The sequence below is a fragment of the Nannobrachium achirus genome (genome assembly GCF_963921795.1).
Source record: "Nannobrachium achirus genome assembly, chromosome: 14".
NCBI classification, from domain to species: Eukaryota; Metazoa; Chordata; class Actinopteri; order Myctophiformes; family Myctophidae; genus Nannobrachium; species Nannobrachium achirus.
Genome location: NC_137821.1, coordinates 813,431 through 838,455, shown reverse-complemented (window position 1 = coordinate 838,455; position 25,025 = coordinate 813,431). Strand labels below are relative to the sequence as shown.

At 43.1% G+C, this 25,025-nt stretch overlaps 1 protein-coding gene across 1 annotated transcript in view; it reads right to left on the bottom strand.

The window, feature by feature from the left end:
• The window catches only part of camta2 (calmodulin binding transcription activator 2), an 84,204-nt gene that overhangs the window by 11,977 nt on the left and 47,202 nt on the right, over window positions 1-25,025 (bottom strand). The window contains exons 16-24 of the mRNA XM_080742287.1: window positions 21,824-22,026; window positions 13,709-13,787; window positions 10,896-11,334; window positions 8,934-9,161; window positions 7,623-7,834; window positions 6,206-6,384; window positions 5,098-5,302; window positions 3,652-3,723; window positions 2,254-2,393 (exon numbers count right to left, since the gene is read on the bottom strand). Of these exons, the coding sequence (XP_080598413.1) occupies window positions 2,254-2,393; window positions 3,652-3,723; window positions 5,098-5,302; window positions 6,206-6,384; window positions 7,623-7,834; window positions 8,934-9,161; window positions 10,896-11,334; window positions 13,709-13,787; window positions 21,824-22,026 (1,757 nt within the window). The remainder of the gene's footprint in view (window positions 1-2,253; window positions 2,394-3,651; window positions 3,724-5,097; window positions 5,303-6,205; window positions 6,385-7,622; window positions 7,835-8,933; window positions 9,162-10,895; window positions 11,335-13,708; window positions 13,788-21,823; window positions 22,027-25,025) is intronic.

Sequence of the window (25,025 nt, the reverse complement as noted above, 5' to 3'; positions counted from 1 at the left end):
CATCTTTTACGTGTCAACTCTACAATGGACAGGCGAAGGGTACTCGCTAGGGATGTGAATCTCGACCACTGAGGCGATACGATACGCATCACGATACACTCCCAGCGATACGATATAATTGCGATACATTGAAATCTTGCCGATACGATACATCACGATACACCCCTGACCCCGATACGATGCGATATGATTCACAATATTTTGCGATACACCCCTGGTCCTTACGATGCGATACGATTCACGATTCGGTGCGATTCAACACAATGCAAAGGATTTATATTAAAGCCCATGTAAATTTCCCCCCCAAAAAATTACTAAAAATGCATTGCATTTAATTTCCAAACAATTTATTGTTTCACTGTAGTACTAGGCTCTGTCTAACAATCCAACTTATTGAAATCTGGGAGAACACTCCTTGCTGGCTGGTAAAATTGTTTGATTAATACTATATCATTATATCATTATTATATATCATTACATCCTCAACAGGTGGTCAGGGACCCCTAGGGTCCTCAGAGTTATGTGAGGCGGCCAAATATTAATAGTTCGTTTTACAGTAACCAATTGAACCCTAGCAAGTAGCAACCCTATGGGGGAACATTAGCCAATACATTAACACTTATTGAGGGTTTAAGAGATAATAATTCATGGATTATAATGAATAACATAAATCCATCATATTAATAGAAAAGATAATGTGTGAACAAATAAACACAACATAGTAATGTATTAATGTCACTGATGAAATAGTGCTGTCAAACAAGTCTCTGACAAGTTTTAATCTGCATCAGTTTTATATAATAGCCTACAGTAGTCTAAAATAGCCTACAGTGGGGGTCCCTGCTTGATCTCTCTCTTCTCAGTTAAGGATCCTTGACCTGTATTATTATTATATTGTATGAATATAATCTAGGATTTTGCCATTTCTAGCCAAAATGTTTCAAAACGTAGATATTTGAGTCACAACGCGTCGCGTTGTGAGCTTGTAGGTCTGCTATTTAGGTGCGTGCGCGACACCGCCGAGCTGCCAAGTATAAAGCAGGCTCCAGCCTCTCTTTGCAGAGGGAACAGCAGCAGCAGAAGAGTGTTCTGCCTGCTACAGTAACAAGTTGTGAAACAGTGTCAAATACTTTGTTTTAATCGCTAGCTGCACGCCCAGTATCGTTGTTGTAGTTCATACGTGTGTGTAGTTAAAGCGTGGAAGCTTCTGCTTTGTTTAAATCAATTCCGTCGCAGACTCGACAAGAAGAACAAACGGGTGTGGAATGTGGATCATAATATCACGCAGCGTGCTCCAGTCCAGTGACACAACAACGGATCACATCAGCGAACATTGGACAGGGATGTTATAAAGCTAAACGTGGTACTAATCTTGCATGTTTAACCAGTGGGCTCACGAGTGCTGTGACTGCTGTCTGTCTGTCTCTGCATTCCGTCGGGTCGGGTGTTCACTGCGCTCTGCTGAGCAGCTCAGTGCTGCGGTAAAAGACGCATGTCTGTAGAGTCGCTACAAGTGCTTTTTGCGGGGAGGGCTGATGGGGCATTCAATGCGCCTCGGAAACACAGTATAGAATGAAATACTATTATGCAAAAACCGATCCAACCGTGGAATGTACCGATCCAGAGACTCACGATACGATACATCACGATTCCAGCCGTCAATTGTACCGATCCACCCTGAATGAACCGATTCACTCGTATCGCGCACGTTTGTATCGCGATTACGATCCGTACCGGTATATCTTCGCATCCCTAGTACTCGCCCTTGCTTTATTGGAAGGGGAGATGCAACAAGATAAAAAGAGACTCTTCAAAACAAAACATCTCCCAGTCCCTTCCTGATTCCCAGAATGTTACGCCTTCGACTCACTCGATTGGACAGAGGGGGGAAACCAGAATCTGCGTGGAGAATTTCTTTGCTCCAGCATAAACGCAAGGTCTGCGCGGAGCGCAGATATCCTCCACTGACATGAAACCTCCCCCTTCTCATTGAAATGCATTGGCGGAACACGGATTCCACTCTCATAGGTATTTTGGTCTGACTGTGGTAGTAGCTATAGCCTGCCGTGTTTCAACGACTGCATCCAACCTGAGACAGACGACGGCAAATACTGTGGCAGGGTCATGCTGGACTTATTAAAGCATTCAATAATTCTAGGCCTAAATGGGTTAATAGAGTACATACTTTATCCTGTAACTGCGGTAGTATTGTTGGATGGTAGTAGTAATAGATTACAGTAATAGAGTACATACTTTATCCTATAACTCCTGTAGTATTGTTGGATCAGTACGGCTGCTCTTCTGCTCTGTTGGAAGCGTTTCTGTTCGTAGTAGGATCGGAACTTAGACTGGATCAAGATGGCCGCCTCCGTCATCTTCTTGTACAGCGCGTACTGCGGACACAGTCACATGACAACGCCTTATAAGGTCACAGAGGAGGAGTCACACAGTCACATGACAATGCCTTATAAGGTCATAGAGGAGGAGTCAAGCAGTCACATGACAATGAAAGAGGAGTCAGCATACACACACACACACGCAAGCACATACACACATTAGGGTTGCGACGGTATGAGATTTTTAACACCGAAAATATGGTCCGTGTCAACACCGCGGTTATCGGTAACACCGTTTCAACCACCATTGCGTGTCTTGTCGTCTTGTGAGCACTCAGTAGTAGCCAATGCTACCTCAAGCTACAACAACAACCATCCGACCATATTAAAAATTCAGCTTTGTAAAAAAGCAACAACACTGTTAGTGTTATAACAGCCCTGCGTTTTCTTGTTTGGCTAATCGTTGTTTTTCTGCCTACTGCGCGCTGTGACATTCTAAAGCCACAACTAGTCTCCTGGAACGTGCCCTGCGAGTGGGGACGAGACATCATGCAGTCTGATGGGCTGTGCCTCGCCCCGTGGATGATCCCTTGATTCTGGATCTGTTCTCCACACTCCCACACAAGGAACAGCTCCCGGCCTCCCGCTATTGAGAACCGAATCCCATCGTTCATTTAAAAGAGCTGTTCAAAAGAGCGGAATCGTTGGTGAACGTCACATCTCTACTGGCTCCTTGGGGCAGAGCAGAGCAGCGGATGAGTTTTCTTTTTATTTAACGGTGTTATCGGTGTGCAAGTAAAGTATGGTGTTGTGCTCGCTCACCGCTAACACCGAGTACCGCTGCAACCCTAACACACACATACACACACACACACACACACACACACACACACACACACACACACACACACACACACACACACACACACACACACATGAACAAAGCACACACACACACACAGAGTGAGAGCTCAACAGTGCCACCTACAGGTCAGATGCATTACCTTCAGAGCTATCCATGTTAGCTAACAGCATTCAGACAGAAAGAGACAAAGCATGTTAGTTCATTTAACACACACACACACACACACACACTCACTCACTCACTCACTCACTCACTCACTCACTCACTCACTCACTCACTCACTCACTCACTCACTCACTCACACTCACACACACACACACACACACACACACACACACACACACACTCACTCACTCACTCACTCACTCACTCACTCACTCACTCACACTCACACTCACACTCACACTCACACACACTCACACACACACACACACACACACACACACACACCTGTTTGTACTTCCTGTAACATCTCTGGATCACGGCTGCTGCCATATCCTGTTGCTCCTTTAACCTCCGACCCTGAAACACACACACATGACCTTTAACCTTTCACCTCTGACCCTGAAACACACACATATGACGAGCACTCGTCAAATCCTGGTTTCGTCCTGATACTTTTATTGCCACAACAACCAGGTTGGCTTTCAGTACAGAATGTTGTTGCAGCTCTGACATAACGATGTCATAATGATCAGGATATGAAGACATGAAGACATTTAGTTGGTATGGCCTGGCAACACGGGGGGGGGGTGTCTGACATAAAATTGTCACAGCGACCACGGTGCCTGCGCCTGAACTCTTGTGCCACGCAGACACACACGCAGACACACACGCAGACACACACGCAGACACACGCAGACACAGACACACACGCAGACACACACGCAGACACACACGCAGACAAGCACGCAGACTCTTTCGTTTTGGAGGATCTACTTTTCTCTGCTTGGTGTTGTTTTTGGGTGAAAGTGAGGCACATTCTACTGGCTCTATCTTTGCACTGGAGATTCAGGTCCTCATTCTTTGTGACACCATAATCTTGCAGGCTTCTCTTAAACACCACCGCGGATGAATATTATTCTATAAAATCTCAAAGGTAGGGGGTTTCATAATAAATAATGGGTGGATATTATAGGAGGATTGGGCTGGCAGGGAACAGACAAGATGATTATCTAAGCTTTGGCAGTCAAATAGTTCTGACTGAAATGTTCCAGATTCCAGAACACACCTGAAGCTCTACATATAATCTACCCTTTATCTCTGAACGCTGATTGGGTGACTCATAGTATGCAGTGTTCTCAACCTTTTCAGGCAGTGGACCCCCAAAATAATAATATTTTAACTGGGGACCCCAACATCCTGACGAGCACTAAGAGTTGAGGCATTACATTTTGTATAACACGGTTCTATTGTGAAAATAGCAGATCTACAAGCTCACAACGTCTCGCAACGCTCTGATATTTGACAATTTGACCAATGTTTAATTTGTCATTTTAGAGGTATTAAAAAGTCCTTAAATTGTCACTTTATAAATGTGCAGATACCCTCTATACACTTAAACTTTATGTTGGTTTGTTTACTGTTGAGTGAGAAAACAATGTTTCACATTAAGTTAATCATCTGGCCTGGGACCCCCCAAAATAATGTGGGGACCCCCCTGAGGGTCCCGACCCACAGGTTGAGAACCACTGACATCTCCTGAAAGCTGATTGGATGACTGATAAAGTACCTTGTATCTCCTGAAAGCTGATTGGATGACTCAAAGTGTACCTTATATCTCCTGAAAGCTGATTGGATGACTCAGAGTGTACCTTATATCTCCTGAAAGCTGATTGGATGACTGATAAAGTACCTTATATCTCCTGAAAGCTGATTGGATGACTGGTAAAGTACCTTATATCTCCTGAAAGCTGATTGGATGACGCGTGCGGCCTCGTACAGCTCTCTCTGCTCGCTGTCGGTGAGCGTCAGCAGAGCGAAGTCTCTCTCCATCCTCCCATTGGACGAGGCGTTCAGAAACTCCGCCCACGCCACCGAGGAGGGCGGTCTTAACCTCTGGAGGGCCAGAGCACTGAGGGGGGAGGGGGGGGGCACCCTCCTACACACACGCACGCACGCACGCACACACACACGCACACACACACACACACACACACACACACACACACACACACACACACACACACACACACACACACACACACAATTGAGTCCATGTTTATAAAGCATTTTTGAGCGGTACAAATCGCTCCTTTACGTGGCTGTACGTGTGTCCGTAGCCTTTTTCCTCAGCGTTTTGCCATAGCAAAACGTGTGTGTGTAGCATAGCCTGTACATCCTAGACTTAAATCCTAGTCTGAAGACGTTATGCAAGCACGACCACCGCTCACTTCACATTGGGTGTGATTTTTTATTAAACAAGCAAACTCACTCACTCACGCTCTAACGCTCACTCTTATCTACGTTTATCTATTCACTCGCTTCAGCAACTGATCCCAACTTTCACATGGTATTGGCCATTAGCATTATACCAACGGTGACGGAGCCCCAATTTAATTTCTCCCAAATTAAAGCTGTTTAGTAGCGTTTTCTTCACCACTTCTGTTCAACTCAACAGCCTGTTGTCAGGGTTACGGTCCGTTCCTCCAGGCCATGGGATCTGTAGCCCCACACACACACACACACACACACCTCTCTCTCTCTCTCACACGCTTTCACCAGGTGCGTTTGATGTATGTCTCATCTTCCAACGGCAAGCGCATACATCCCCATACTTCTATTCACCTAATTTAGCTGTTACATTATTTGTATCCATCATAAATATAAACTCCTCCATGGGCTGCTCCTTACATTATGATGCTCCCACATATTCTCACGCACGCACCAGTTACAGTAACTTTCCCCACCACCCACACTCTACAGTAACTTTGCACATATTTTGCAGCACATGTCATCCAACGGGTTTATAGTTTAATTATAGAATCTAGTTTATACAAATCACCTGGGTGGAGTCAGTGTGTGGGCGTCGACCGTGTCCAGGTAAGTAGCCAACCAGGTGTCAGCGATGGCCGGGTTGTCCCGCCTCTCTCTGAGCGGTGACTCCGCCCCTCTGAAATCCTCCTGTTTGATTCGCTCTGGCGTCGCCTCGATGATCTGCTCTGCAAGGGTTGCCATGTCGACCTGGGGAGAAGAGACACGCCATTGGTCCAAACAGTTCAGGAAGTGACAGGTCATTGGTCCAAACAGCAGGAAGTGACACGCCATTGGTCCAAACAGCAGGAAGTGACACGCCATTGGTCCAAACAGCAGGAAGTGACAGGCTATTGGTCCAAACAGTTCAGGAAGTGACACGCCATTGGTCCAAACAGTTCAGGAAGTGACAGGCTATTGGTCCAAACAGTTCAGGAAGTGACAGGTCATTGGTCCAAACAGTTCAGGAAGTGACACGCCATTGGTCCAAACAGTTCAGGAAGTGACAGGTCATTGGTCCAAACAGCAGGAAGAGACAGGCCATTGGTCCAAACAGCAGGAAGTGACACGCCATTGGTCCAAAGCCTTCACTACTTCAGTAAACAGTAAAGCTGTGATATTAACCCTTTAACAGTTCTACTGCCAGATTTATTATGTATTCATTGGGGCTGGTGTCAGCAAAAAGCAGCTTACCTTTGTGATGTTATAGAAAATTATCTATTGATAATTTTCAAACTAATTCTTTCCACAATGGACGCTCATATGTGTACTTTAGCCTAGCTGGCGGCAGAGGGCAGCCTTATGCAAAGATTAATGTGAATTGGGCCGCTCTGTTTGCCGTCCATTCAGAGCGTAGACATGCATTTTCTAGATCAGATCCACAGAAAACAGCCAGGAAGTGATTTGGGACTCCATTATTGCTAACGTGCGGTGGATTTTTGAGAGCAGCGTTACGGGAGATGTTTTTACTGTACATGGCGGCACGACCCCTCATCAGCTTACAGCAGGGATGTCAAACTCAAATACACAGGGGGCCAAAATTTAAAAAATGGTACATGTCGAGGGCCGGACTGGTTCAATGTTTATTTAAACGCAAGCTTGTGGTCACAGGTCCTCGATACACGCCAATGCACTAGCAGTGCATTGTGGGACTTGTAGTATTATGATGGTGCGTGTGTAGCAGAGTGACTAACTGCCTTGGACTTTCATGCAGGAGACCTTGGTTAGAATCCCAGGTGTTGCACGTGCAATATACCAGTGGGCCAGTTTTAATAGTTATTAAATATCATCCCGCGAGCCGAAGATAATTCATCCACGGGCCTTGAGTTTGACATATGTGGCTTACAGTCATCAGACAAGGTAGAAAGAACGAGCCGTATTGGCAGCGAGCTGGGTTGAAAATTGGGGCGAACGGGAACGTCCGTAGCAGTAAAAGAGTTAATGTTTACCTGTGTGGGGAGGTTCTCCTCCTCGTTCTCTTCGTTCTCTCGGTAGCTCAGCAGTTGTTCCTCCAGGGACGGAGACAGAGCGCAGCGCGGAGGGTGGGTGTGCGTGTGCACGGAGTGTGTGTGTGGAGAGTGTGTGTGTGTGGGCGGAGCGTCGCTCTGACAGTCCATCAGGAAGAGGGGGGGCGACGCCCCGTTTCCCCTGAGGTTCCCGCCTACAAACACAACAACAACAAAGAGGAATTAAACCATTCAGAACGGGTACACATTATTGTGTATCATTATTTACCGCTCATACCGCTGCACTCGGTGCCGCGCTATTTTTAGAAGGATGAGCAGGGTTTTCCTCGGAGGTGGAAAGCCTGGTGACTCAAGGTTAATGTAAGTCCAGCATGACCCTGCCACAGTATTCTCCGTTGTCTTTCTCAGGTTGGATGCAGTCGTTGAAACACAACAGACTGAATGATGGGTTAAACCATCTGTGTTCAGTCTGCTGCGTTTCAACGACTGCATTCGCAGTGGCGAATACTGTGGCAGGGTCATGCTGGACTTGCATTAACCTTGCGTCGCCAGGCTTTCCACCTCCGAGGAAAGCCTGCTCATCCTTCTAAAAATAGCGCGGCACCGAGTGCAGCGGTATGAGCTTTAAGATCTGCTTTTTTTTTTGAGCGGTGCTCCCGGAACAAGCTCTAGCTCCAACATCAGGCTTAGACCCTACATCTGGTCTAGATATGGCATAGATATGGTCTACATCTGGACTAGATATGTATATTTTCTACATCTGGTCTAGATATGGCATAGATATGGTCTACATCTGGACTAGATATGTATATTTTCTACATCTGGTCTAGATATGGCATAGATATGGTCTACATCTGGACTAGATATGTATATTTTCTACATCTGGTCTAGATATGGCATAGATATGGTCTACATCTGGACTAGATATGTATATTTTCTACATCTGGTCTAGATATGGTCTACATCTTTGGCTAGGCTTTGAACAGCCATAACTCCAGTTTGCAGCATGGTACTGTCTTCAAACCTGGTGTCTCGACTTAGATGACCAATAGGGACGAGCTGTAATTGCTGAAGTCCCGCCCCCTCTGTTTTCCTATTTGCGGGGCTTTAAACAGCCATAACTCCAGTTCAAACTTAGTGTCTGGACTTAGACAGCCAATAGGGACAAGCTGTAATTGTTGAAGCCCCGCCCCCTCTGTCTTCCTATTGGCTGGGGTTTAAACAGCCATAACTCCTGGTCTCTAACTTGGTGGGTGGTCCCACTGACCAAAATCCTCTTTCCTAGTTGGTTACCTGTGCTCAAATCTGATTGGTCGGTCCCACAGGCACCGTCCCCTTCCTCGTCCTCTGAGGGAGGGGGGAGGGGGGAGGAGGGGACAGACAGGGGGGAGGAGGGGGAGGGGGAGAGGGAGGGGGAGGAGGGGGAGGTGTCCATGGGGGCGGGGCCGCTGGAGTAGGCGGAGCTCGGCGAGGGGGAGGAGGGGTCACTGGGAGAGGGGGCGGAGCTGGACGAACTGAGACCTGAGAGAGAGAGAGACATAGACAGAGAGAGAGAGAGAGAGACATAGAGAGACAGAGACAGAGAGAGAGAGAGAGAGAGAGAGAACGTCTGCTAAATGCCTAGATTGTAAACTACTGAACTCATAAAATGCCTAATGATCTAATGATCAAAACCAGAACATTATAATGGTGTAAAAAATCTATAAAAAACTAAACATTTCCACGCTGTAAGGCCAGTAAGGGACAAGATGACCCCCGGCCACTTTCATTATCACTGAATACACCTTTAATACATTATAATCTATCAAAACTAAACATTTCATTATCACTGAATACACCTTTAATACATTATAATCTATCAAAACTAAACATTTCATTATCACTGAATACACCTTTAATACATTATAATCTATCAAAACTAAACATTTCATTATCACTGAATACACCTTTAATACATTATAATCTATAAAAACTAAACATTTCATTATCACTGAATACACCTTTAATACATTATAATCTATCAAAACTAAACATTTCATTATCACTGAATACACCTTTAATACATTATAATCTATCAAAACTAAACATTTCATTATCACTGAATACACCTTTAATACATTATAATCTATGAATACACCTTTAATACATTATAATCTATGAATACACCTTTAAAATCAGGTGTGAGTGGAAGAACGTGAGGTTTGGGAATTTAGTCACACCGCTCTCCTGAGGGGGAGGGGCTGGGGGTGCATTTAGGACAGGGCTTTTCAAAGTGGGTGACGCGCACAAAACTAGTGAAAACAGCCAATCTACAAGCACACAACGGCTCGCATCGAGGCGTTGTGTGCTTGTAGATCTGCTGTTTTCACTAGTTTAGTACATTTTATAGATGATGAATACAAAACCAACGGTTTTGGACATACAAGGTTTCCACCCGACAACGACGATATGCTATAAATATAAGGTGCTGGGAGTGAACATTATAATGTAGGGGTGCCTCGGATTAAAACAATATTTATGGGGTGACCTGAGACAAAGAACCCCTGATCTAGGATATCAATGTCAGCTCATTGGTTTTATAGGTGGCAGTTTGGGTCATCATGTCCACAGGCTGGTGGTCTCAGGGGTCTGAGGATTATGAGGTTGTACAGGTGAAGCATAAATACTGCTCCAGCTCCTCCATTATGAGGTTGTACAGGTGTAATACGAGACAAAGCATAAATACTGCTCCATCTCCTCCATTATGAGGTTGTACAGGTGTAATACGAGGCAAAGCATAAATACTGCTCCATCTCCTCCATTATGAGGTTGTACAGGTGTAATACGAGACAAAGCATAAATACTGCTCCATCTCCTCCATTACAGGCAGTCCATCTGTTAGGAGCAGAAGGTGATCTGTATTAGGACATTCACCAAATATTCCAATATTCGGATGTCAAAGTCACTATTCGACGTTGTTCACCAAAGTTGAATATTCGCTTATTATTATTTTTCTTTATTTTTTTTCTCTTTAAAAAAGGCGTTGTGAGCATGTAGATCTCTCTAGATCTGCTATTTTCACAATGTTGGCCTCTTGCTTACTTAGTATTTGACAGTTTGGCCAGTCCTGTCCAATATTCCACTATTGGAATATTTTGAGGTCGAATAATTCGAATACTAAAAATCACTATTTGTGAATGCCCTAGTGTGTGTGTGTGTGTGTGTGTGTGTGTGTGTGTGTGTGTGTGTGTGTGTGTGTGTGTGTGTGTGTGTTACCTGTATCTGGGCTGGTTGACAGTGGAGACAGAGACATCTGCGGCTGAGGAGAGACAGGAGTGTGTGTGTCCCTAACGGGTGTGTGTGTGTCTCTCATGGGTGTGTGCGTGTCTGTGTGCACCGCCATCTCCGGTGTGTGTGTGCGTTGTGTGTGCGTGTGCTGAGTGTGTGTTTGCTGTGTGTGTGCGTGTTGTGTGTGTGTTTGCTGTGCATGTGTGTGTTGTGCATGTGTATGTTGTGTGTGTTGTGTGTGTGTGTGTTGTGTGTTTGTGTGTTGTGTGTGTAGCCGCTCCAGCGCGGAGGCCAGGTGGGTGTGGCCTCGGGAGCGCGCCACGGCGAGTGGCAGGCGGCCCAGCGAATCAGGAAGGCCCAGAGCAGAGGACTTCCACTGGTACAGCCTCTCTGCTGCCTCCTGGTGGCCCAGAGCACACGCCCACATCTGGAACACACACACACACACACACACACACACACACACACACACACACGCACACACACACGCACGCACGCACACACACACACACACACACACGCAAGCACGCACACACGCACGCACGCACACACACACACACACACACACACACGCAAGCACGCACACACGCACGCACGCACGCACGCACGCACGCACGCACGCACGCACGCACACACACACACACACGCGCGCAAGCACGCACACACGCACGCACACGCACATGCACACGCACACACACACAAACATTTTTAATCTTTACACCTTACGAATGTCGTTTACAAAGGACAAACAATATCAGTGCAGTCAGATTTCTAGAGCCGCCCAACAATGCAACTCATTATCGGTCAATATGAAACAAATCAAAATCAAGTACTTATCGAAAGAGACCACACACACACATAATCGATATATGTTTGTATTATCTTATATTGGTATTTTAATGTACTTTAGATTCAGACTGATTGAGTGTCAGTAGTATAGTGTGTATAGTGTAGTGTATAGTGTAGTGTGGTATATATAGAGTGTATATAATGTTACTAAAGGAGTGCAGGAGAAGTGGTCTACATTCAGAGGGTGTAGGGTGTATGGTATAGTAGTATGGTGGGTTAGGGTGGTGGTAGGTAGTAGGGTGGTATAGGGGTATAGTGTAGGGTGTAGGTGTAGGGTATAGTAGTAGTAGTAGTAGGTGGTATGGTGGTATAGGATGGTATAGGGGTATATATATATAGAGGTATGTATAGATGTATAGTGTATATAATGTTACCAAAGGAGTGCAGGAGAAGTGGTCTACATTCAGAGGGAGTAGGGTATAGTATAATAGTAGTATGGTGGTATAGGATGGTATAGGGGTATATATAGAGGTATGTATAGTGTAGTGTAGAGTGTATATAATGTTACCAAAGGAGTGCAGGAGAAATGATCCACATTCAGAGGGTGTAGGGTATAGTATAATAGTAGTATGGTGGTATAGGGTGGTGGTATATGGTAGTGTAGTGTAGTAGTATGGTGGTAGACTAGGGTGTAGGGTATAGAGTAGTAGTAGGTGGTATGGTGGTAGTAGGGTGGTATAGGGGTATATATATATATATAGAGGTATGTATAGGGGTATATATAGAGGTATGTATAGTGTAGTGTATAGTGTATATAATGTTACCAGAGGAGTGCAGGAGAAGTGATCCACATTCAGAGGGTGTAGGGTATAGTATAATAGTAGTATGGTGGTATAGGATGGTATAGGGGTATATATATAGAGGTATGTATAGGGGTATATACTGTATATAGAGGTATGTATAGATGTATAGTGTATAATGTTACCAGAGGAGTGCAGGAGAAGTGGTCCACATTCAGAGGGAGTAGGGTATAGGGTATAGTAGTAGTAGTAGGTGGTATGGTGGTATAGGGTGGTATAGGGGTATATATAGAGGTATGTATTGTGTAGTGTAGAGTGTATATAATGTTACCAGAGGAGTGCAGGACAAGTGGTCCACATTCAGAGGGTGTAGGGTATAGTAGTATGGTGGTATAGGGTGGTGGTAGGTAGTAGGGTGTAGGGTTATATATAGAGTGTTACCAGAGGAGTGCAGGAGAAGTGGTCCACATTCAGAGGGTGTAGGTGTAGGGTATAGTAGTAGTAGTAGGTGGTATGGTGGTATAGGGTGGTATAGGGGTATATATAGAGGTATGTATAGTGTATAGTGTATATAATGTTACCAGAGGAGTGCAGGAGAAGTGGTCTACATTCAGAGGGTGTAGGGTATAGTAGTAGTAGGTGGTATGGTGGTATAGGGTGGTATAGGGGTATATACTGTATATAGAGGTATGTATAGTGTAGAGTGTATATAATGTTACCAGAGGAGTGCAGGAGAAGTGATCCACATTCAGAGGGTGTAGAGTGTAGTATAATAGTAGTATGGTGATATATATAGTGTGGTGGTAGGTAGTAGGGTATAGTATATAATGTTACCAGAGGAGTGCAGGAGAAGTGGTCCACATTCAGAGGGTGTAGGGTGTAGTAGGTGGTATGGTGGTATAGGGTGGTATAGGGGTATATATATAGAGGTATGTATAGTGTATAGTGTATATAATGTTACCAGAGGAGTGCAGGAGAAGTGGTCCACATTCAGAGGGTACAGTAGTAGTGTAGTATAGTGTAGTAATAGGGTGGTGGTATTGTGGTGTAGTGTATAGTGTAGGAGTGTACAGAGGTATATAATGTTACCAGAGGAGGGTGTAGGGTATAGTAGTATGGTGGGTTAGGGTGGTGGTAGGTAGTAGGGTGGTATAGGGGTATATATATATATAGAGGTATGTATAGTGTAGTGTATAGTGTATATAATGTTACCAGAGGAGTGCAGGAGAAGTGGTCCACATTCAGAGGGTCCACCTCCTGTTCCAGCTCCAGACTGTCACTGTTCTCACTCCTACACACACACACACACACACACACACACACACACACACACACACACACACACACACACACACACACACACACACACACACACATACACACACACACACACACACACACACACACACACACACACATATATATTACCAGTAAGACTCCCTAATCGGGAGATAAGCGACCGTAGGTGGCTTATCTCCACAAATAGGGCAAAAATTTGTTTTTCCAAAATCTTCCACACATATATATTATTAAAGGGGAGATATAATGGACCGAAGTCACGTTTCCTTACTTTTTAGTATCTGGAACTACAACTCCTGAAACCCCAGTAATGTAAGCTGGCATTTATGTTCATATATATTAAGATATATTTTAGAATATCTTAACATTTTAATTTGTAATTCCACTTCTGCTCAGCAGCCAGATCCAGTATATATGATTAAATGATTGTGATATATGATTACATTGGATATGCAGTGACGTCATTACGTGCGCGTCACGCGTCTCTGACGCATTCACGTTGCCTAGAGACGCATTCACGTCAGTGTCCTTGGGTCCCACGGACGCATCTCCTCCATTGGAGTCCACGTTAAAATAATTTACCACGTCGCGAATTTTTTTTTTTTTTTTAAAGTCCACAGACGCCACCATTGTTCATGGGTGAAGGCATGCTACTTTACCCTACGTTAACACAAATGAAATCCGCGTAGAAAGTCTTAAAACAGACGATAAAACTAACGACAGTCTGTGTTTTGAATCCACGACGCCATTTTGTGCGCCACTGAATGGTCACAGAATTCAATGGGTGCCTGAGTTTTAGCGTAGCACCGGGCCGCTCTCTGACCATAGTGGCACAGCGTGTTAGGTGATACATCAAAAAGGGTTCCCCCACAGGACGTGTATGGCAGGGCTTGGCGCAGAAACGTGACGTCACGTCTCTACACTGCAGCTCAATGCTCACTGCTCAGACAGGGACCCGCCTCCTTTCCCCTCCATTCAATAACAACTGGATATACAGTACACGCGCTATTGTTTATAGATGTGGTGGTGGACATTGGACAACGTGTTAGAAGCCACACAGGTCTTCATTGCGTCTTTACAACAATAGCGACGATTAACTTTGTGGTGAACATGGTCAAATAACCTTTATTGGCTCAACTACAACACGGAGGAAGCAAGCTAGCCTAGCATGTATGCTATCTGAGACAGTATGTATGTAGCCTAGGCTGCCTAACCGTTTGATTGATTATAGTGTTTTCGTGGCGGCGCCGTCCCTTTGGTGGTCCGCCGGGGCAACGGACTACCGCGGCCGCCTGTGCCTTGCCCTCCCGCATCCATAGAGGGGCGGCACGTCCCTCTAGGATCAACCGTTCAAAACAAAAGTAGCCGATCTACAAGCAACCCAATCCACTGTTTTTGACCCAGTCCACTGGTTCTCTGTACAGCAGAGCAAACACAAGCACGCCAGAGAGCATTTCCCCCATTCCATAGAAGCAGTAACAGTACAAACAGGAGACATCTCACTGAGAAGATCCATATATTATCGATGTATATAAAATAACAGGTGGCTGTTCATTATGAAGACTCTGTAAAAGCTTCTATCTGCGCCCCCAAGTGGTCAACATCTGATATTACCGGTTCGGTATAAAAAAAAATCAAACACATGACTATTTGGAAGTATTAAAATTGTAAGATTTGGAATTGTGGTTCATTTCTTTCAGACACATTTCTACGTAACATGAACATAACCATATAATAACCAATTCAAGTTAAATGCTGCACCGTTAGCCCCTCGTGCCAACACAACACTGAGCTAAAGAGGCAGGGCTGTTATATTTTAGTTTTGGACGTTTGGAAGTTAGGAACCAAATGGTTCCAAAATGCAACTCACATTTTGAGAGTGTAGGATTAATTTATTAATATAGATTAATAGCTTGTTTTTAGTGCATCGTTTTTATTGTTGTATTTTGTAAAGTTCTGCTGTTTTTCAGCGGAGCCCTGGCTCCACTGCAAGCTTGAATTAAATAAAATGAAATAATACAGGCTTGATAAGCCCAGAGCTTATTGATACCGGCTAATCAATACATCTGTTATGGAGTTTGTAGCAGACCTTGTTTCCATGCAGCTCCATTCCTACGGGGACCCCTGGGGGTCCTCAGAGGTACTGCTGTTATTCAATCTCTACGGGGACCCCTGGGGGTCCTCAGAATTACTGCTGTTATTCAATCAATTTCAACTTCAATTGACCCTTTGTCAGCCACACTGTATACATGGTTGTTGTGCAAATTGTGTTTATTAGGTGTGTAATATATATAGTTGTGTATTTTACCTCCAGTTAAACAGGGTGTCTATTAGCAGTGTGTAGTAGATGTTGTGTACTTTACCTCCAGTTAAACAGGGTGTCTATTAGCAGTGTGTAGTAGATGTTGTGTATTTTACCTCCAGTTAAACAGGGTGTCTATTAGCAGTGTGTAATAGATGTTGTGTACATTACCTCCAGTTAAACAGGGTGTCTATTAGCAGTGTGTAATAGATGTTGTGTATTTTACCTCCAGTTAAACAGGGTGTCTATTAGCAGTGTGTAATAGATGTTGTGTACATTACCTCCAGTTAAACAGGGTGTCTATTAGCAGTGTGTAGTATATGTTGTGTACATTACCTCCAGTTAAACAGAGTGTCTATTAGCAGTGTGTAGTATATGTTGTGTATTTTACCTCCAGTTAAACAGAGTGTCTATTAGCAGTGTGTAGTATATGTTGTGTATTTTACCTCCAGTTAAACAGAGTGTCTATTAGCAGTGTGTAGTATATGTTGTGTATTTTACCTCCAGTTAAACAGAGTGTCTATTAGCAGTGTGTAGTATATGTTGTGTACATTACCTCCAGTTAAACAGAGTGTCTATTAGCAGTGTGTAGTATATGTTGTGTACATTACCTCCAGTTAAACAGGGTGTCTATTAGCAGTGTGTAGTAGATGTTGTGTATTTTACCTCCAGTTAAACAGAGTGTCTATTAGCAGTGTGTAGTATATGTTGTGTATTTTACCTCCAGTTAAACAGGGTGTCTATTAGCAGTGTGTAGTAGATGTTGTGTACATTACCTCCAGTTAAACAGAGTGTCTATTAGCAGTGTGTAGTATATGTTGTGTACATTACCTCCAGTTAAACAGGGTGTCTATTAGCAGTGTGTAGTAGATGTTGTGTACATTACCTCCAGTTAAACAGAGTGTCTATTAGCAGTGTGTAGTAGATGTTGTGTATTTTACCTCCAGTTAAACAGAGTGTCTATTAGCAGTGTGTAGTATATGTTGTGTACATTACCTCCAGTTAAACAGAGTGTCTATTAGCAGTGTGTAGTATATGTTGTGTACATTACCTCCAGTTAAACAGAGTGTCTATTAGCAGTGTGTATATATAGTTGTGTACATTACCTCCAGTTAAACAGGGTGTCTATTAGCAGTGTGTAGTAGATGTTGTGTACATTACCTCCAGTTAAACAGGGTGTCTATTAGCAGTGTGTAGTAGATGTTGTGTACATTACCTCCAGTTAAACAGGGTGTCTATTAGCAGTGTGTAGTAGATGTTGTGTACATTACCTCCAGTTAAACAGGGTGTCTATTAGCAGTGTGTAGTAGATGTTGTGTACTTTACCTCCAGTTAAACAGAGTGTCTATTAGCAGTGTGTAGTAGATGTTGTGTACATTACCTCCAGTTAAACAGGGTGTCTATTAGCAGTGTGTAGTAGATGTTGTGTATTTTACCTCCAGTTAAACAGAGTGTCTATTAGCAGTGTGTAGTATATGTTGTGTACATTACCTCCAGTTAAACAGAGTGTCTATTAGCAGTGTGTAGTATATGTTGTGTACATTACCTCCAGTTAAACAGAGTGTCTATTAGCAGTGTGTAGTATATGTTGTGTACATTACCTCCAGTTAAACAGGGTGTCTATTAGCAGTGTGTAGTAGATGTTGTGTACTTTACCTCCAGTTAAACAGGGTGTCTATTAGCAGTGTGTAGTAGATGTTGTGTATTTTACCTCCAGTTAAACAGGGTGTCTATTAGCAGTGTGTAGTATATGTTGTGTACATTACCTCCAGTTAAACAGAGTGTCTATTAGCAGTGTGTAGTATATGTTGTGTATTTTACCTCCAGTTAAACAGGGTGTCTATTAGCAGTGTGTAATAGATGTTGTGTACTTTACCTCCAGTTAAACAGAGTGTCTATTAGCAGTGTGTAGTAGATGTTGTGTATTTTACCTCCAGTTAAACAGAGTGTCTATTAGCAGTGTGTAGTAGATGTTGTGTACATTACCTCCAGTTAAACAGGGTGTCTATTAGCAGTGTGTAGTAGATGTTGTGTACATTACCTCCAGTTAAACAGGGTGTCTATTAGCAGTGTGTAGTAGATGTTGTGTACATTACCTCCAGTTAAACAGGGTGTCTATTAGCAGTGTGTAGTAGATGTTGTGTATTTTACCTCCAGTTAAACAGAGTGTCTATTAGCAGTGTGTAGTAGATGTTGTGTACATTACCTCCAGTTAAACAGGGTGTCTATTAGCAGTGTGTAGTAGATGTTGTGTACATTACCTCCAGTTAAACAGGGTGTCTATTAGCAGTGTGTAGTAGATGTTGTGTACATTACCTCCAGTTAAACAGAGTGTCTATTAGCAGTGTGTAGTAGATGTTGTGTACATTACCTCCAGTTAAACAGGGTGTCTATTAGCAGTGTGTAGTATATGTTGTGTACTTTACCTCCAGTTAAACAGGGTGTCTATTAGGAGTGTGTAGTAGATGTTGTGTATTTTACCTCCAGTTAAACAGAGTGTCTATTAGCAGTGTGTAGTAGATGTTGTGTATTTTACCTCCAGTTAAACAGGGTGTCTATTAGCAGTGTGTAGTAGATGTTGTGTATTTTACCTCCAGTTAAACAGGGTGTCTATTAGCAGTGTGTAGTAGATGTTGTGTATTTTACCTCCAGTTAAACAGGGTGTCTATTAGCAGTGTGTAGTAGATGTTGTGTATTTTACCTCCAGTTAAACAGAGTGTCTATTAGCAGTGTGTAGTAGATGTTGTGTATTTTACCTCCAGTTAAACAGGGTGTCTATTAGCAGTGTGTAGTATATGTTGTGTACATTACCTCCAGTTAAACAGGGTGTCTATTAGCAGTGTGTAGTAGATGTTGTGTATTTTACCTCCAGTTAAACAGGGTGTCTATTAGCAGTGTGTAATAGATGTTGTGTATTTTACCTCCAGTTAAACAGGGTGTCTATTAGCAGTGTGTAATAGATGTTGTGTATTTTACCTCCAGTTAAACAGGGTGTCTATTAGCAGTGTGTAGTATATGTTGTGTACATTACCTCCAGTTAAACAGGGTGTCTATTAGCAGTGTGTAGTAGATGTTGTGTACATTACCTCCAGTTAAACAGAGTGTCTATTAGCAGTGTGTAGTATATGTTGTGTACATTACCTCCAGTTAAACAGGGTGTCTATTAGCAGTGTGTAGTATATGTTGTGTACATTACCTCCAGTTAAACAGAGTGTCTATTAGCAGTGTGTAGTAGATGTTGTGTATTTTACCTCCAGTTAAACAGAGTGTCTATTAGCAGTGTGTAGTATATGTTGTGTACTTTACCTCCAGTTAAACAGGGTGTCTATTAGCAGTGTGTAGTAGATGTTGTGTACATTACCTCCAGTTAAACAGGGTGTCTATTAGCAGTGTGTAGTAGATGTTGTGTACATTACCTCCAGTTAAACAGGGTGTCTATTAGCAGTGTGTAGTATATGTTGTGTACTTTACCTCCAGTTAAACAGGGTGTCTATTAGGAGTGTGTAGTATATGTTGTGTATTTTACCTCCAGTTAAACAGAGTGTCTATTAGGAGTGTGTAGTAGATGTTGTGTATTTTACCTCCAGTTAAACAGAGTGTCTATTAGCAGTGTGTAGTAGATGTTGTGTATTTTACCTCCAGTTAAACAGGGTGTCTATTAGCAGTGTGTAGTAGATGTTGTGTATTTTACCTCCAGTTAAACAGGGTGTCTATTAGCAGTGTGTAGTAGATGTTGTGTATTTTACCTCCAGTTAAACAGGGTGTCTATTAGCAGTGTGTAGTATATGTTGTGTATTTTACCTCCAGTTAAACAGGGTGTCTATTAGCAGTGTGTAGTATATGTTGTGTATTTTACCTCCAGTTAAACAGGGTGTCTATTAGCAGTGTGTAGTAGATGTTGTGTATTTTACCTCCAGTTAAACAGGGTGTCTATTAGCAGTGTGTAATAGATGTTGTGTATTTTACCTCCAGTTAAACAGGGTGTCTATTAGCAGTGTGTAGTAGATGTTGTGTACTTTACCTCCAGTTAAACAGGGTGTCTATTAGGAGTGTGTAGTAGATGTTGTGTACATTACCTCCAGTTAAACAGGGTGTCTATTAGCAGTGTGTAATAGATGTTGTGTACTTTACCTCCAGTTAAACAGGGTGTCTATTAGCAGTGTGTAGTAGATGTTGTGTACTTTACCTCCAGTTAAACAGGGTGTCTATTAGCAGTGTGTAGTAGATGTTGTGTATTTTACCTCCAGTTAAACAGGGTGTCTATTAGCAGTGTGTAATAGATGTTGTGTATTTTACCTCCAGTTAAACAGGGTGTCTATTAGCAGTGTGTAGTATATGTTGTGTATTTTACCTCCAGTTAAACAGGGTGTCTATTAGCAGTGTGTAGTAGATGTTGTGTACATTACCTCCAGTTAAACAGGGTGTCTATTAGCAGTGTGTAATAGATGTTGTGTATTTTACCTCCAGTTAAACAGGGTGTCTATTAGCAGTGTGTAATAGATGTTGTGTATTTTACCTCCAGTTAAACAGGGTGTCTATTAGCAGTGTGTAGTATATGTTGTGTATTTTACCTCCAGTTAAACAGGGTGTCTATTAGCAGTGTGTAGTATATGTTGTGTATTTTACCTCCAGTTAAACAGGGTGTCTATTAGCAGTGTGTAGTATATGTTGTGTATTTTACCTCCAGTTAAACAGGGTGTCTATTAGCAGTGTGTAGTAGATGTTGTGTACATTACCTCCAGTTAAACAGGGTGTCTATTAGCAGTGTGTAATAGATGTTGTGTATTTTACCTCCAGTTAAACAGGGTGTCTATTAGCAGTGTGTAATAGATGTTGTGTATTTTACCTCCAGTTAAACAGGGTGTCTATTAGCAGTGTGTAGTATATGTTGTGTATTTTACCTCCAGTTAAACAGGGTGTCTATTAGCAGTGTGTAGTATATGTTGTGTATTTTACCTCCAGTTAAACAGGGTGTCTATTAGCAGTGTGTAGTAGATGTTGTGTACTTTACCTCCAGTTAAACAGGGTGTCTATTAGCAGTGTGTAGTAGATGTTGTGTACTTTACCTCCAGTTAAACAGGGTGTCTATTAGGAGTGTGTAGTAGATGTTGTGTACATTACCTCCAGTTAAACAGAGTGTCTATTAGCAGTGTGTAGTATATGTTGTGTACATTACCTCCAGTTAAACAGGGTGTCTATTAGCAGTGTGTAGTAGATGTTGTGTATTTTACCTCCAGTTAAACAGGGTGTCTATTAGCAGTGTGTAATAGATGTTGTGTATTTTACCTCCAGTTAAACAGGGTGTCTATTAGCAGTGTGTAGTATATGTTGTGTACATTACCTCCAGTTAAACAGAGTGTCTATTAGCAGTGTGTAGTAGATGTTGTGTACATTACCTCCAGTTAAACAGGGTGTCTATTAGCAGTGTGTAATAGATGTTGTGTATTTTACCTCCAGTTAAACAGAGTGTCTATTAGCAGTGTGTAATAGATGTTGTGTATTTTACCTCCAGTTAAACAGGGTGTCTATTAGCAGTGTGTAGTAGATGTTGTGTATTTTACCTCCAGTTAAACAGGGTGTCTATTAGCAGTGTGTAGTAGATGTTGTGTATTTTACCTCCAGTTAAACAGGGTGTCTATTAGCAGTGTGTAATAGATGTTGTGTATTTTACCTCCAGTTAAACAGAGTGTCTATTAGCAGTGTGTATATATAGTTGTGTACATTACCTCCAGTTAAACAGGGTGTCTATTAGCAGTGTGTAACCCTGTGCGGCTGCCAGGTGCAACAGGGTCATTCCTCGGTGGGGGGCGGGGCTATGCAGCCTGTCGGCCCCGCCCCCTCTGCAGGCTCCGCCCTCCGTCGTCCTCTGACACCTGTCAATCATCCTCTGACACACCCCCACGATCCGCCTCTGGAACCACTGAGAAGACTGAGAGAGAGAGAGAGAGAGAGAGAGAGAGAGAGAGAGACACGTTTATTTATTTCTGCACAGTTCCATTAAGCCCGGATCATAGTCGGGTCCGCGGTGGAAGGCTTTACACCGCAGTGTAGTCTTTTCGAGTCTTTTTGAGTCATGAAACTACAACGTTACATCATTCCTCGCGGTGGAGAGCTTTCCACCGTGAGTCCCAACACATCTCTCTGTTTTTACTATCAGACAGACAGGCTCTACACCCCGTTCACTGATTGGTCGACCTGAACCGGTCTAGACGGGGTAAAGGACTTCACCGTGGGCCGTGACTATGATAGCCTGCACTTATTTTCTGACTTGAGGTGGAAAGCTTTCCACCTCAAATTTGCGGTGGATAGCTCTCCACCGTAGACTCTGATACGGGCTTTACAGTTCCAACTTAACACATTTCCTGTCCAAACTGTGGTAGAAATATTTATAGAGTAGTAATGCTGCATTCACACTACGAGAAGCCAAGCTAATGGTTTGCTTGGTAATTCAACATGTTCTCTATGCAAACCAGCTTTAAACATTTCCAAGCTTGTTTTCCAGCTTGGACATTTTTAAAGCTGGTTTGCATAGAGAATACATTGAATTACCAAGCAAACCATTAGCTTGGCTTTTCGTAGTGTGAATGCAGCATAACAGATATGTGTATGTAGTCTAAAGAAAATCAGCTGTCAATCCAACAGCTGACATCCATGGACTGTGACTTCTACTTCTCCTCTGTGTCAGCATAAAACCTGTACTAAGTGATGCTATACATGGTCACTGCAACTTAACCAGTCAGCCTTATTATACTGTATGGCAGTGATACTCAAACTCCCAGCTTAATGTCCTCATAAAACCTGTACTAAGTGATGCTATACATGGTCACTGCAACTTAACCAGTCAACATTACCAGTAAGACTCCCTAATCGGGAGATAAGCGACCGTAGGTGGCTTATCTCCACAAATAGGGCAAAAATGTGTTTTTCCAAAATCTTCCTGATCCATGTTGATGACATGAGTGTAGACATGCTGTGTAGTGATATTCGTGATTTTAGGGCAAAAACTGTAGGAGCAGTGTCCAAAAATGTGTTTTAAAAATCGGCCTGAAGGTGGCGCTAGAATAGGGCCATGTGAGAAATGAGGGGTGGGGTCTCCGCGTTGCCTTGGCGGACGAATAGGTACCGGCCCCGGCTCTCCCGGACGCTCCTAGCCCGAGTTACGGCATGTTATGTGCGCTGCAGTGGCAGGGGGTCCTCCACTGGGGGCGCCACCACTTTTGCATCCGTTCTGGAGCACCAGGAGTCGGTGGTCCCCGGGAATTCCCCGCGAGCAGCCCCGTTGGGGTGGTCATTTTTGCACATTTGGTCATTTTTTACACCTGGGGGTCCCCCAGAGACCTGGGGGTCCCTAGGGCTCCGGGGGTCCTTGGAGGTTGTAGTTTGGCAGGCAAGGAGTGTGTGTGTAAAATCTGGCATGGATCGGGTCAACGGGTGCGGAGATATAAGCAGGGAAAAAGTGTGACGTGTGAGCACATTTGGTCATTTTTTACATCTGGGGGTCCCCCAGGGACCTGGGGGTCCCTGGGGCTCCGGGGGTCCTTGGAGGTTGTAGTTTGGCAGTCAAGGAGTGTGTGTGCAAAATTTGGCATGGATTACTGTATGGCAGTGATACTCAAACTCCCAGCTTAATGTCCTCATAAAACCTGTACTAAGTGATGCTATACATGGTCACTGCAACTTAACCAGTCAGCCTTATTATATACTGTATGGCAGTGATACTCAAACTCCCACCAGCTTAATGTCCTCAAAGTTTCGCATCCAACAAACCTTAAACTGAGCAGATTGAACCTGGCGTTCCAGAGATGTTTTGTTCAAATGGACAAAACACTTTGAAAGCAGCCATTGAAGATGTTTAACCCTAACCCAATGAGATGTACTGTAGCTCTACTTACAGTAACAACTGCATCATCAGCCATTTGGTAGCTAAACAGTCTAAAGACCCAATGAAATGACTATTTTGGGTATTTTATTTTGAAGTTTCAGTTTGAAAAGGAAGCCTGTGTGTTTCTGAACCAATCCAAGGGGACCAGCCCTTCAGGCGATGGGATTTAAAATCTAAGTAATGGGAGTAGTGGGAGCCAGCAATGGGGAAACAAACAGGTGAATGTAATCAAAGGTTCATTTATATGCAAGCGGACCCGTCTATGTCATCACTTTTTGAATTTCTGTTCACAGGAAATAATTAAGAATGGCCTATTTAGGGACCTTTAACATAAATATACACAAAAATGGTTTATTTTCTATATTTTTGGCATCTAGTGTTAGGAATGCCCATATGATTACCACGGATAAGCTCTAAAAGTGTGAAAAGCATATTTTTCATTTCACTGGGTCTTTAAGTAGATTGTTTCCTGAGCCATCATTATCTATTTTCACAAGTTTGTTTTCTGTAAAAAGCCATTTGTGTTGAATGTGGGCCAAGTCATGAATAACATTGTGAAGCAAAGAGAGATGTGTTCAGCTATATTTAATGTTATCCCTCTTGATAGCAGGCAGACAGATGTCAACCCAGACCATTTTCTTTAGTGTTTGTGTGGTAATGCTAATTGCACAGAATTATAAAAAAAAAGAGAAAGTTTAGCAAATTGTGTCATTGACAGAATATAAATGGAATTCCAAGCCATAATATATTGCACATTGCTTGTGGAAACAAAGCAAATAAAAGAGAGAAGTTATCAAGTAATGTCATTTTATCAACTGGCACCTTGACATGTTTGTAATGTGGCCCACTGGGTCAGCAGTTTGAGTATCCCTGTTGTATGGTACTTAGTAGAGATGTTACTGTTCTATCTCCTTTTATGGAAGGTACTTAGTAGAGATGTTACTGTTCTATCTCCTTTTATGGAAGGTACTTAGTAGAGATGTTACTGTTCTATCTCCTTTTATGGAAGGTACTTAGTAGAGATGTTACTGTTCTATCTCCTTTTA